Source organism: Sorex araneus, chromosome 4, assembly GCF_027595985.1.
Source record: "Sorex araneus isolate mSorAra2 chromosome 4, mSorAra2.pri, whole genome shotgun sequence".
NCBI classification, from domain to species: Eukaryota; Metazoa; Chordata; class Mammalia; order Eulipotyphla; family Soricidae; genus Sorex; species Sorex araneus.
This window is the reverse complement of record NC_073305.1, coordinates 76,373,743-76,388,040: the sequence shown is the minus strand read 5'-3', so window position 1 is coordinate 76,388,040 and position 14,298 is coordinate 76,373,743. Positions and strand designations below refer to the sequence as shown.

General features: G+C 59.4%; 1 protein-coding gene across 1 annotated transcript; it reads right to left on the bottom strand.

Moving 5' to 3' along the window:
- Positions 1-1,794: 1,794 nt before the first annotated feature.
- On the bottom strand, positions 1,795-11,268 carry GUCA1ANB (GUCA1A neighbor). Its single transcript, XM_055136685.1, has 2 exons — positions 11,251-11,268; positions 1,795-2,094 (listed from the first exon to the last, which is right to left on the bottom strand). Exons 1-2 carry the CDS (start codon positions 11,266-11,268, stop codon positions 1,795-1,797), a joined length of 318 nt encoding a protein of 105 aa, XP_054992660.1.
- Between the last annotated feature and the right edge of the window lie 3,030 nt (positions 11,269-14,298).

The following is a 14,298-nucleotide window of genomic DNA, read 5'->3' as shown; positions in this document are numbered from 1 at the left end:
GAGCAGCTGGTGCAAGGGACCCGCTGGGGCCTGAAGAGGGGGCACAGGGCATCGCAGGCCGCTCTGTCCCCTATAGCCCCGCAATAAAACTCAAAAAACGCAAAAAAAAACTCGTCCCAATACCTGCCTGGGCCCCAGCGTGTACTGGTCTTCCACTGTGAACCTCCAGGGGGCGACCTCCAGCGCTTACTTGTGTCATGGTGCTCCCCCACCCCCACTCCTTCCAGGCAGTCAGGAGCACGGGTCTGAGATCAGGGCCCAGCTGATTGGGGGTCGGCCTGGTGTCAGCCTCAGGGTGGGCGGGTGGTGGTTGTACAACTTCTGCTCATACTTGGGCAGGAAATGGGTTTTTGGTCACACCCAGCAATGCTCAGGGGTTACTCCTGGCTCTGCACTCAGGAATTACTCCTGACGGTGCTCACACCACACTCTCACACAGTGCGCACACCACACTCTCACAGTGCACACACCACACTCCCACACATGTGCACATACACACTCTAGTGCACATACCACACTCTCACACGTGTAACACCACTCTCACATGTGCACACATCGCACTGTCACATATGCACACACCACATGGTCACACATGTGCACATACACACTCTAGTGCATGTAGCACACTCTCACACATGCAACACCACACACACATACCTCACACACATGTGTACACACACTCGTACCACACTCACACATATACACATATAAGCCCCTAGTTTAAAAGAAAGCCTACTGTGCGCACACACCACACTGTAATGCACACACAGTGTGGGTTCTACCTGAGAGGCTGCTCACGAAGGCCCTTTCAGCCCAGCCCGCCCAGCCTGTCGTGCTCTAGACTAACCTGGACCTCTTTCACTCACGACCCGTTTCTGTGCTTCTCTACCCTGCATGTGGAAAGCTCCTTTGGTGTCCGTCCCTCCCCTCCGGCCGAGCTCTCAGCATGCCCACTCCCTGACACAGTCCCTGAGGACTGCCTTGCTGGCCGCTGAGCATGCATACAGAAGCAGCCGCTGAGTGCAGCCGGGGAGGGGCCCGGTCCCCCTGGGAAAGAAGTCAGGTTCTAGAAGAACAGAAGAACACACTGCTGGGATACCCCTACCTGGAAGCATCTTGGGAATAAGAGCAGGGCCGAGAGAGAGAGGACAGCAGGCCGGGTGCTGACCGCAGCCGGCCAGGGCTGGATCCCTGGCATCCCATACGAGCCCGAGAACACCGGGAGCGGTCCTCGAGTGCAGAGCCAGGAGGACGCCTGAGCATCGCTGGATGTGACCAAACACACAAACAAAAAGCAAAACATAACCCAAACCATGGTGCCTCAAATTAAAATTTTTGTAAAGGTGGGGGAGGGGCGGCATTCACTCCCTGGAGTCCATCCCCCACTCTCCAGGGCCCGCCTCCAACCCCGGAGAGACCTCACAGCTGAAGGAGGGAGGGTGGGGAGGGAGGTGATGAACCTGGGCAGAATCTGGGGAGCTGCAAAGTTTGGCCCTGGGGAGAAGGGGTGGTCAGTGTGGGCCGTGCTGGGCACTCGGGGCCCCTCTGGGCAGGCGCATGGAGTCCTTCTGAGCCTTCGGGTCTCTCCGGACATCAGCTGGCTGTCCACAGCCCAGCCCCCTCCTGCCTCAGTTTCCCACCCCGCAGCCCCCCACTCAGACGCCAGGGGAAGGAAGCACACATCTTTAATGACTAAGGGAGGCCTGGGTCAGCCCCTTCGGCTCCTCCTGCAGAGTGGGGGCCGCCCTCCTTCCCTCTGGGCCCCCCATGGTGCTGGCCGGGGAGGGCCAGGCACTAGGACTGCCACATGGCCAGGTTGGCGGGCGGCACGTCCAGGCGCTTGCGGCTGTGGTCGACGGCGCGGCTGTACAGGTAGCCGCAGGTGGGCTTCTGCAGCGTGTAGAAGGGGCTCAGGGAGTTGGAGTACTGCGGGCTGTAGACCGTGAACTCGGCCCTCGCGCCCCGGGGCCCCACCACCACCGGCAAGTAGTGGGAGCCCAGGCGCTCCAGCCGCCGGGCCCGAAGCCCCTCCTCCTTCCCGCCTCCTGGCGGTGTCTTCTGTCCGGGGCAGGACGTGGAGGGCTTCTGAGGGTCCTGGGGAAGGGAAAGAGGGCAGAGCTGGGCCCCAGGCTCTGCCGTGCCCGCTGCGAGGGAGAGGCAGGAAAGGCTGAGCTCAGGGAGGCCTCGGGGCCCCTTGCCCTGGGGGCTCTTTCACCTTCCCGTCCGCTGGCCTCGGACACAGCCACCTCCCATGTCCCTTCCTCTTCTCCCTCCAGACCCCGGCACTGCGGGAAGTGCACGTCACACTGAGCTGGAGCCCAGGAAGGGGCTCCCCGTGCAACCAGCCCGTTCTGTTCTAGAACATTGGCCAGCAACGCCCCTTGGCCAGCAAGGCCCACCGGGGGTCCATCTGGGGCACAGCCAGCTTTACCACCTCCCCCTGAGCGTCCCCCCATACTGTCCCTGTGTGGACACCACACCCTCCTGATGTGCCACATATGTGGGTGCCCTTTGAACCCCACCCCACTCCCCACCCCACTCTGTGCCCAGCAGTGGGACTGCCCACCCAGCCGGGGCAAGGGGACGGGAGGCTGGCTCTGGCCTGCTCCTCACCACCCAGGCTACAGCTCTGGGTTCCACCAGTCGCACTCCAGGTCCTGGGAAGAAGAAACCCCAAATTGTGGAGCAGCCCTCTGGGTTTTCCCCGGGGTGTCCTGCCCGCAGGGGAGATGGTGCCTCAGGCTGGAGCACACGCTTGGCTTGCAGGAGACCCAGGTTTGATTCCCAGCAGTTCTGGTCCCCCGCAACCACCTCTGTGTGGGGTTCCCCCCAGTAGAGCAAAGCACAGCACTTTCTTTTTCTTTCTTTCTTTTTTCTTTTTTTCTTTTTGGGTCACACCCGGTGATGCACAGGGGTTACTCCTGGCTCTGCACTCAGGAATCACCCCAGCGGTGTTCAGGGGACCATATGGGATGCTGGGAATCGAACCCGGGTCAGCCCCGTGCAAGGCAAATGCCCTCCCTGCTGTGCTATCACTCCGGCCCCAGCACAGCACTTTCATCTGGAGAGTAGTCATGTAGATTCTGCTCTCAACCCTGGCTCCTTCCCCTTTTACCTCCGCTCTGTTCGGCTTGGAGAGTTGGCACTTTCGGGTATTGGGCTGGAGAGAGAGAGAGATTGCAGAGGGCAAGGTACTCACCCTGCATGCAGCTGACCCCGGTTCAAACTCCCAGCACTGCAGATGGTCCCCTGAGGGACTGCCAGAGGGACTCCTAGCACAGAGCCAGGAGTACCACCTGAGTCCTGCCAGGAGTGTCCAAAAACACCCAAAATTTTCAAATATTGTACTTTTTCATTCTAGAATTTATTAATTTATTTTTGGTCTGGGAGGGCCACATTCAGTGGAGCTCAGCAATTATTCCTGGCTCTGTGCTCGGGGTCACTCGTGGTGGGCTCAGGGACTATAGGAGGTGCCAGGGACGGAACCTGATCAGTTGCATGGAAGGCAAGTGCCCTACCCACTGGGCAATCTCTCCAGCCCCTTAGTTCTAGGATTTATATTTGGGAGTTGTGACATGAGAGCACTTCAAGATCACTTGCTTTTTGTGTGAGAGGCCCTGGATTTGATCCCTGGCAAAACACACTCACACACATGCACACACACGAATGCACACACACACACACACACACACTCACACACACACTACAGAATTAATATTTGGGTTTTCAGTTTATTTCTTGCTTTACCTTTCTTTGTTCTTTTCTGTCTTTGTCTTTGGGGCCCACTCTAGGTGCTTTGGGGCTACCCCTGGCTCAGTGCCCAGGGAGATAATGTAAGTGTCCAAGTATACTCCTGGCATGACAGATGCTGCGCTTGGTCCTAGCACCACACGGTCCCCTAAGTACCTCTGCGTGTGGCTCTTAGAGAAAACAAGACATCAGCAGGACTGGAGCGATAGTCCGGAAGGGAGAGCATCCGCCTCGCACACAGCCCACCCGGGTTCTATCCCCGGCACTCCATATGGTCCCCCAAGCACCACCAGGAGTGATTCCTGAGTGCAGAGGCAGAAGTAACCCCTGAGCATCGCTGGGCATGGCTGCCCCAAAAGCAAAAACAGAAAAATCATAAAATTGACATGGGGCTGGTTGACCATCCAGAGGCCGGAGAGGCCGGAGAGCATGGTCTGCACGCGAAGCCCTGGGCTCCGTCTCCTTCCTCCTGGCACTTGCAGGCCAACCTCAGGCTGAGGCCAGCACACCTGTATCCCAGTGCTCCCTGGAAGGGCTCCGCATGCCTCACCCTCCTCCCGAGCCCTGCTCCTTCCAGGCGGAGAGGGGTGAGTGTGCGCTCAGGCAGACGAGCCTGAAGGGTCAAGCAGAGGGTGCGGGCCGGAGAGGGGAGTGACCCCTGAGTGAGGACCCCTGAGCACCGCTGGGTGTGGTCCCCAACCAAAACAAATAAAGCGGATGGGCGAGCCCCAGAAACAAACAAGAGGGTGACCATCAGGTGGCACGTCTCAGCGCCTGTAAGGGCACAGCACCCGCTCTTTAAGGCGTTATCTCTCCTGAGCCTCACTGGCCTTAGCCGCCCCACTGAAAGCGGAAGGAAAACAAGTCCAAAAGGGTTAATCACAGGGTTGGCTCATTAGGGGGGCGTGTGCCTTGAGCACAGGAAGCCCAGGGCTCCATCCCCAGCACCACAACACACACACGCACACACACACACACACACACACACACACACACACACACACACACACCCCAAAGTGAGAAACAAAGACCCACAAATACAAACACAAACGCACAGCTGAGCTCCGTGGTCTTGGGGCGGGGTGTTTGCGGGGGACACGAGCTCTGCTGCTCTCTCTGCTGTCACCATCTGAAATACCCCTCGGCGATGCCCGTGTCTCCTGCTGGCACAGGGAACCGAGGCCCAAAAGCCTCTGATAAGTGTTTTATTTTTTTTTAATCTTTAAAATTAATTTCTGGCTTTGGGCCACCCCCAGGGAGCACCCAGGGCTTATTCCCGACTCTGTGCTCGTGGCAGACTATACGGGGTGTCGGGGTTAGAAAATAGGCCAGCAGTGGCCGGATGGACAGTGAAGCGGGGAGGGCGTTTGTCTTGCAAGCAGCCATCCGGGTTCAATTCCCGGCACCCTGCATGGTCCCCAGAACCCCGCCCAGAGTAATTCCTGAGCGCAGAGCCAGGAGTAAACCCTGAGCGCTGCTGGGTGGGGCCCCAAACAAAACAAAAACAGCCAGAACAAACAAAAATAAACCAGGTCAGCAGTGTGCGGGGCGAGCGCCCTCGGGCTGCATGACTGCCCCAGCTCGAGCATTTCCCTTCTTTCTTGCTAGCGCTGCGACTGAACCCAGAGCCTCCATGAGCAAGGCTCCAGCACTGAGGCACCTCCCCGGGCCCCGCCCTGACCCCCGGGCCCCTGGCCCTCCAGCCCGGCCAATTTCCTTTTCTCCCTCCTGAGGCGGGCACCTGGTCGCTCCGATTCCCAGAACTTGCGGCGTGGGTTCTCCTGACGAGGACACAGCAGCCTCGGTCTGCGGGGTATGAGTGTGCGACTCCAAGGCCACCCTGCCCACCCCGCTCCCCTGTCCACCTTCAGCATGGGCACCTGGGCTGGGAGGCTGCTGCGAGGGGTGACCTTCGAGGTCGAGACCCACCAGGCAGGGCGAGGGCTGCGCTGGCTGGGTGGCTGGAGTGCGCCCCGTGCCAGGCTGCAGGCACCCGGAGCGCTCGGCCACGTGGAAACGGGCGCAGGGACTGAGCTCATGCCAGTTCCCACGGGGGGGGGGGGAAGCGGGAAGCAGGGCGGTGCCTCAGTGCCAGGGGGTCCGCTTCTACGCGTGAGGCCCTGGGCTCCACTCCCAGCCCCACGCGGTCCCCAGAACACTGCCAGGACAAGCCCCACTCACTGAGCCAGGAGCCGGGTGCCACCCAGAAGCGAACAGAGGGGCTGCAGAAAGGACGGGGCTAAGGCACTGGCTGTGTCCCCAGCTCCACAGGGCTCCCTGAGCTCAGAGCCGGGAGTAAGTCCTGAGCACATCGGGTGGGGCTCCAAAACCAAGGCAGGAGTCGCAGCAGCGCCTTTGCGGTTAGCCCCACAGCGGTCAGTGTGGGAGCGGAGGCCCCTCGGCCCCACCCGGCCCACCTGCCACGCAAGGACTCAGTGGTGCCCCACAGTGCTCCCAGGACCTCCCCCCATGAAGGGCCAGGTGCTCGGGCTGCAGGCAAGTGCCAGGGAGGAAGAGGAGGAGGAGAGAGGAAGAGGAAGAGGAAGTATTGGGCAAAAGGGAGGAAGAGGCGGAAGCCTGCCCAGAGCTCCCTGCCCCTGCCTGGGGCCCCCGCCAGGCTCAGTGACTAACTGAGCACCCGCCCCCCTCCCCTCACTCTACTCCCCTCCTGGGCCAGCCAGCAGCCCAGGAGGGTGGGGCGCATATTTTCCAGGTTAACATCTGGTTTCATTTAACCCTTCCCTCCTCCTGGTCTGTCCTGCCCAGCGCACTCTGAGTATGGTGCATCCGTGTGTGTGTGTGTGTGTGTGTGTGTGTGTGTGTGTGTATGTGGTGTGGTCTGTGCATGCATGGTGTGCGCATGTGTGTGGTGTGTGCACACGTGTGTAATGCATGCATGGTGTGTGTGATATATGAATGCATGTGATATGTGTGGTGTGTGTATGGTATGTGTGCAATGTATGTTGGGTGTGGGTCATGCATGTGTGTGTGATGTATAGTTGGGGTGTGGTGTGTGTTTGGTGTATGTGGTGTGATGCATCATGTGTGTGCCTATGGTATGTATGTGGTGTGGAGTGTGGGATGTATATGTGTGCACGTGGTATGTGTGGATATGTGCAGTATGTGTACACAGGGGGTCTGGTAGTGAGTGTGGTGGGGGATGTTTTAGGTAGCGTGTGTGGTGTATGATGTGTGGTGTCTGTGATGGGAGTTGAGTGTGCATGTAGGACTGTAAGGTGTGTGGTATGTATGTGATGTGTGTGATGTATGACTGTGTACATGCTGTGTGCATGGCGTGTGGTAAATGTGGTTTTATATGTGTCGTGTGGTGCAGGGGGCATGGTCTGCAGGGATGCGTGGTGTGTGTGTGGTGTGGCTGTGATGTGTGTGGTGCGTGTGGTGTTTGTGGTGTTTGTGGTATCTGTGTGGTGTAGGGGGTGTCTGTCTGTCTGTCTGACCTTGGGGAGTGTGTCTCGTGGGCAGTGCACGGAGGACGCGGAGCCCAGAGTCCCGGCGGCCCCCACAGGACCTTCAGCGCACAGCGCGGCAGTGCCCGCTGGGAGGCGCTGGTGTGGAGTCTGGGGAAAACACCCCGGTCTCTCCCGCCCTCCCCGCAGCCTCCACCCCTGCCCCCAGCCCCAGGGCAGCGGCATGATGCTGGGAGGGCAACAGATGGACAGCAGGCGTCCTGGGGAGGCCCCCGGCCCTCCGCGTGCTGTCTGGAGCCCAGGGCCTCGCGCCGGGGAGCCTGGTCCCGGGGGCTCTCGCTAGAAGCCCCGCCCCCCGCTCTGGACCCTCCTGGGCCGCCCCTTCTTGCTGGCACAGAGAACAGTCCGCCCGCTCGGGGCTGGTTTTGCTGCAGGAAGCTTGCAGTCACAGTCTGCAGCCCGAGCAGCTCTGGAACCCGGCCCGTCTGCGCGTGGCCGGTGCCTGGTCCTGGGACTCAAACGGGGCCCGGGGACTGTGTGGCCCTTGCGGGCCAGGCAGAGCCTCCGGCTTTGCGCAGGGCGGAGGGCATGGCGAGGTCCTTGGATTCTTGTATTTTCACGTGTGAAGGCCACACCTGGCTCTGTACCAGGGATCACTCCCGGCGGGGGGATGTATGGGGGACCCCGTGTGGCGCCGAGGGTCAGGCCCGGATCCGCTGCGTGCAGCAAGGGCCCTAGCCCCCGCCCAACATTGGCCTCGGCAACACTCCCAGCTGCACAGCCGCTAGCCTGGCCTGTGCCTGACAGGCCTCTCTTGTCACCTCGCCCCTGGGTGGCAGGCCTGGTGCCAGGCTGGAATGCGAACCGCGCTGGGTGGGGCGTCGGAGCCACCTCAGCACCAGCACCGTGGAATGTGCTGGGGGCTCTGGCGCTGGACTGACCGAGCACGGGCCTGACTCTGCCCTTACTGGTTGGGCGACTTCAGGCAAGTCCCTGGACTTCTGAGAGCTTTACTTGCCTCAGTTGCCTCATCTGCAAAATGGGGCTAATCAGCACATCTGCTTCACTGCCTTGCCACGGGGGCTCATGAGCTGTGGGAACTGGAAGAGCGCAAGGCCACCAGGAGTTATTAGCCTCATCCTGCAGCTGTCCTGGGGTCGATCCCGTTCAGCTGAGCCTTTAAGACGGCAGGGTTAGGGGTCAGGGGCGCTTGCCTTTCACGTGGTCAACCCGGGTTCGATTCCCTGGCACTGCATATGACCGTCCCAAGCCCCGCCAGAACTGATTCCTGAGCACAGAGCCAGGAGGAAATCCTGAGCACAACCAGGTGTGGCCCCAAAACAACAACCAAAAGAAAGTGGTTTGGGGGCTAGAGAAATAGTATGGCGTTTGCCTTGCATATGGCTGACGCGGGTTCAATTCCTGGGATCCTACACGGCCCCCGAGCACCCCCAGGAATGATTCCTGAGTGCAGAACCAGGAGTAACCCCTGAGCATCGCCCCAAAACCAATAAAATAAAATAAAATAAAAAGACCACAGGGCTGCCTTTGCCTGCAGTCGGGGCCGCGGGAGGAGCCCTGGCACATGGCTGTAGACTGTGGGGCCTCAAGTTCAAATTTCAGCTCCATCCTGGGTTTCATCCCTGGTACCACATGGTCCCCCAAGTGCCACCAGGACCACCTTCTTCTCTGCCCCCAGCATGGAGCTGAGAGAAGCCCTAGACTTCTGCGGGTGGCCCCAAAACAAAATAACAATGAAAATTCCCGGTCTGTCGCCTCTACGGCAATATTTAGTCATCACCATAAGGACGCCAGAGGTCAAATTCGAGTGGCCGAGTGCAAGGCACATGCCCTACCGCCGTGCCTTGACTCTGCTCCTGGGTCTCAGGATTTGGTCATTTGTTTTTCTGGGTCACCTCCCATGGTGCTTAGGGCTACCCCTAGGTGCCGCGCTCAGGGGTGTGTGACCAAGTGATGTTGGGGATGGATCCTGTAGCTCCCCTATGCAAAGCCCGTGGCTGGCCCTCTGAGCCCTGCCACCGGCCCTGGCTCTCAGGTCCTACCTATGAAGTGGGACCCTCAGGAGACTATCTCAAAGGGTTGCCACGGGAGGCCAGAGCGGTAGGACAGCAGTTGCCTCGCACATGGCTGACCTGGCTTCGATCCTCGGCATCCCATATGGTCCCCTGAGCACCACCAGGAGTGATCCCTGAGTGCAGAGCCAGGAGTCAGCCCTGAACACTGTTGGGTGTGGCCCCCAAACAAAAACAAAACAATGAAATTGTTACCATGAAGATATAACCTGCGGTATTCCTGCAAAATATGCAGGAGTTTGGGAGACTTCCTTTGAGGTAGGAGGTAAGGGCTCTTCCCAGTACGTGAGGGGGCCTGGGGTCTACTCCTGGTGATCCTCAGATTTGTTACTAAGGCTGATGGTTCAATACTTAGCTTAAGCACTCAATAATGGGCCCTCTCCCTCCCTTCCTCCCTCTCTCTCTCTCTCTCTCTCTCTCTCTCTCTCTCTCTCTCTCTCTCTCTCTCTCTCTCTCTCTCTCTCTCTCTCTCTCCCTCTCTCTCTCTCTCACACACACACACACACACACACAGAGTGGTACAGAGGATTTCGGCGGGGAGGGCGTTGTTTTACTTTTGCACATCCGGTGGTGCTCAGGGATCACTCCTGGCAGTGCCCAGAAAACCCTCTAGTGCCAGGGATCCAACGCCGGTTGGCCACATGCCTTACCCACTGTACTATCAAGACAGATACTTTTTTTTTTCCTTTTTGGGTTTTGGGCCACACCTGGCAGTGCTCAGGGGCGGTTCCTGGCTCTGCACCCAGGAGCGACCCCTGGCGGTCCTCGGGGGATAGTTGGCAATGGGGATTGAATCAGGGTTAGTTGGCTGCAGACAAAGCAGCCACCTCATCCGCTGTACTCTCTGTCTGGCCCCCCAGGGGAAGCGGGGATGACTCACGGGGTAGCCCAGCTTGTGCAAGGCTCTGGACTCGTCCTTGGCACCACGAGGGCCTCTGAGCACTGCCTGGTGTGGCTCCCACAGCAAACACAGAAAAGTGGACGGCTTCACCAATAAACTCATGGGGCTGGAGCCATCATACAGCGGGGTCGGCATTAGCCTTGCACACAGCCGACCCGGGTTTGATCCCCGGCATCCCACAGGGTCCCTCAAGCCTGACACAAGTGATTCCTGAGTGCAGAGCCTAAAGCATAGCCGGGTGTGGCCCCCAAACAAGCAACAACCAAAAACACCCACACAAAGAAATCATTTAGTCCAAATCCACTCATGCCGTGCTGACTTCATGACACACATTTGCCGACAAAAACACAGTCCCGGAGCCCCCGGGGGTGCAGTCAGCAGGGCTGGATGGGGGCCTGGAGGCAAGGGGCTCCGTGTCAGAGAACAGGAACCGCCTTGGGGAGTGGCACAGGCACCAAAGTCTTTCCTAAGAAAGCCCCAGCTCCTGCCACCGGGATGGGCCTGGTGGGGACCTCCACTCTCTTTCCTGTGAAACAGGCCTCTGGTACCTTTGGGGGGCCACACCCGACAGTGCTCAGGGCTTGTTCCCGACTCTGCTCAGGAGCGACCCCTAGTGGTGCTCGCGGGGGATTGAACCAGGGTTGGTGCCTATAAGGCTATCTCTCTGCACCTTCCTGCACCCTCTCATTTAGGTTTGGGGTCATGTCCAGTGTTGTGTGTGGGAGGGATGTACCCTTGGACTCTTAAGGACAAATAATCCAGCCCTTTGTACCAAGTCCCAGCCCGGATTCCTTGTACCCTGGGCCCGCCCCGCTCAGCCCACCTGGAACATCCTGGATAAGGTTCTTTCTTACGAGTCAGGTCCGACTTGAGGTGGCTGGGGACTCAGTGTCTCCAGGGGACTAGGGAAGGGGACTGGGGGTGTCCAGAGCAGGGGATTCATAGCAGGCAGAGCATTGTGATACCCCACTGACAGCACAATTCCTCCTGTGGCTCCTCAGGATGCAGGAACAGAGCGGGGGGGGGGGGGGCAGTTGAAGTTTCAAGGCCTACAAGGGTCCTTTCCCTCCACACTGACCCACTCGGCAATTTCCATGTCCCACAAACTGCACACAGCAGGGGAGTGGCAAGAGGAGGAAATTGTCCTCATTCTTCAGATGCCCCTGGAAACCCGACTGTTCCCCCCAAAAGTAATGGGAAATTACTTTCTGGGAAGAAATACACACAGTCAGTTCTCCATCAGAGTTGATGGATGGGTCGGTGGATGGATGGATGGATGGGTGGATGGATGGATGGATGGATGGATGGATGGATGGATGGATGGATGGATGGATGAGTGGTCAGTGTACGGATGGATGGATGAATGGATGGATGTGTAGGAAGATGGGTGGATGGATGGATGAGTGGTCAGTGTACGGATGGATGGATGAATGGATGGATGTGTAGGAAGATGGGTGGATGGATGTGTGGATGGATGGTAGCTAACTGGGTTGATAGGAGAGTGAATGGATGGTGGGTGGGTGAATGTGTGTAGGTGGCTGGCTGGCTGGGTGGGTGGGTGGACAGACAGGAATGGGAGAGTGATGGAACAGGGGATGTGAGTGCTGGGTCTGGAGAGAATGTGTAGGCTAACCCCCTCCTGATGCGGACTCTGCTCACACCTTGTCCCCCCGCCCTCCTCACACTATGCCCTCTAAGCTGATTCCTTACTCAGGCCCTGCTCCTGCGCCTTCAATTTTTCATTTAAGTTCACAACCCCCCGGACCACCTCAAGTGGGAGTGAGAGGTGAAGGCGGCGTGGCCAGGTGGGCAGACAGGTGACTGAGCAGCAGGTCGGCAGGTGAGTGGGTGTGGGGACACTGGGTAAGTGGATGTGTGGTGGGCGGCCGTGCCACCGAGACTGGGCCTGCGAGCCGAGGAAAAGGCCCTGGAGCCTGAATCCTGGCTGGACCGTTTTCCTGCTGTGGGACCCTGGGGAAGTACTTGGCCTCTGTCATCTGTCTGCCCATCTGTAAAGCGGCTGACCCGAATAGAGGTCCCTACAGAGTGTGCTGGAATCATGGCTGTTCAGCTCAATGGGCTGTGTCTGGTCCCCATATTCAGACTCTAGGGGGCCGCCCCTCTCGGGCTCTGTCTCCCCACAGCATCGGGTTGGGGGCAGGCAGGAACTCTGTCTGCAAGCGGCCTGGGTTTCTCGCAGCGTTCGAGGGGGAGAGGGACAGTGTGGGCTGGTTGGGGCTGTGTCCAGCGTGCTTTTCCTTCCTGGCACCCGCTGGGCTCTGACTGTTGGTGCCTGGTGAACTTTGGGGCCCACAGACAGCCCGGGAGTTGGGCTGTGAGCTGAGCGCAGATCTCACACCTGGGCGGTAATGACCTCTAATTGCTGGGGAGCCTGCCGTGGAGGGGGGAGGGGAGGAGTTGCAGTCAGAGTTGGCCTGGCAGAAGGAGCCTTGATCTCCCGGCACCCGGCTGGCCCAGGCGAGGGAGGGAGAGAGGGGGAGGGAGCACTTATAGAGGGGGGAGGGGCACATTCTGGAGGAAGCAGGAAGGAAGGAGCACATGCCGGGTAGGGGGGAGCACGCGCAGGCTGGAGAGACCGCATCTCTGGTTCTGGGGCGCGTGTCCTGGCTCCCAGCCCGGCACCTGAGCGAGCTGTCCAGAGGGGCCAGGAGGCTGGTGGGAGGTGTGGGGGTGCCCAGACACAGCCTGTGGCCTCTGTGTGCCTCGGTTTCCTCCCGTGGACACTGAGCCAGAGGATCCTTTGCTTGGTAGATGTTTGTTTTCCCTTTTTGTAACGTTTTTGGTTACACCTGCCAGTGCTCAGGGGTTGCTCTTGGCAGTGCCAGGGGCCCGTGGAGGCATTGAGCCCACAGGCACGGGGTTCTTTGAACTCTGTCGCTGGCTCCTGTGTTTTATTTTTCTGGGTCCTCCCCAGTGGCGCTTGGGCCAGACCCAAGAGGTGACGCTGGGACGGAGGTACAGTCCTTCCAGTTCAGCGCCTGGCCCAGCCCTGCCAGGGACCACGCAAACCCCTACTGGAGGGTCAAGAGGGACCACCTGAGCCAGAACTGAGCCCAAGTCTTCACATGGGCAAGGCAAGTGCCCTTTGAACTTCTCCCCATCCCTGTGGACATTGGAAGGAGGGATCAGTCATGAGACCTTTGGCAGGAACCTTACGTGGCCACAGGACTGAGGCTATCAGGCTATCAGGCTGGACATCTAAACGTGAGCCTCTCTAGAAGGGCCAAGACTGGGGACGGCCCCTTAGGACAACCTTGCCCGTCTGGCCCGTGCTGCCTTACTTCCCCCTCGAGCTGCAGAACGGCTAACGGGGTCCCAGAGACGGCCGGGGGCAGAAGCTCGGGCCTTGCGAGATGAGGCCAAGAGTCCGATCCTGGTCGCAGCCCCAGCGCTGAGGGAGTCCCTGGCGCCACGGCCAAGTGAGAGACCGTCACCCCTAGGGCGCCCCGCCACATGCCTGCAACCCCTGGGTTCCTAGCCAGCTTGGCTCCGAGTCCCCCAGCCCTGTGGCTTCTCTCGGGAGCGACTCAGTGGCTGATCTGCGAGCACAAAGAGAGAGTTTACCAGATGGCCCGCGAGGAACTCGTGAGCTCAGAGCGACGCCTACTTCAGGGATGGTCAGTCGACCGCCATCAATTCTCAGGCCAGGGGCCTCTCTCTGGCTCAGCCTGACTCCGGGGAGCCCCCCTTTCTCTGACACCCTTCAGGCGGCACCTCATTACTATTATTATTGTTGTTGTTGTTTGTTTGGCTTTTGGGCCACACCCAGCAATGCTTAGGGCTGACTCCTGGCTCTGCGCTCAGAAATTATCCCAGCAGTGCTTGTTGGGGGCGGGGCGGGGGAGTCAGCGCTTGGTGTCAGGGAAGGAACCCAGGTCAGCCACGTGCAGGCCAAACGCCCTCCTGGCCGCACTATCGCTCGGGCCCGAGGACCTGATTTTATTCATCATCTGAGTTCCTGGAAGGAAGGCCTCTGTTTATGCCCCCCGGCCCTCAGGAGGAATTTGGGAGTAAGACTCAGGGCTTGCTTGGCATGCAGGAAGATCCAGCAACACCCCACCCCGAGCCCCCACCCCCTCAGAGCCTTGCCCTCCCACCCCGTTTC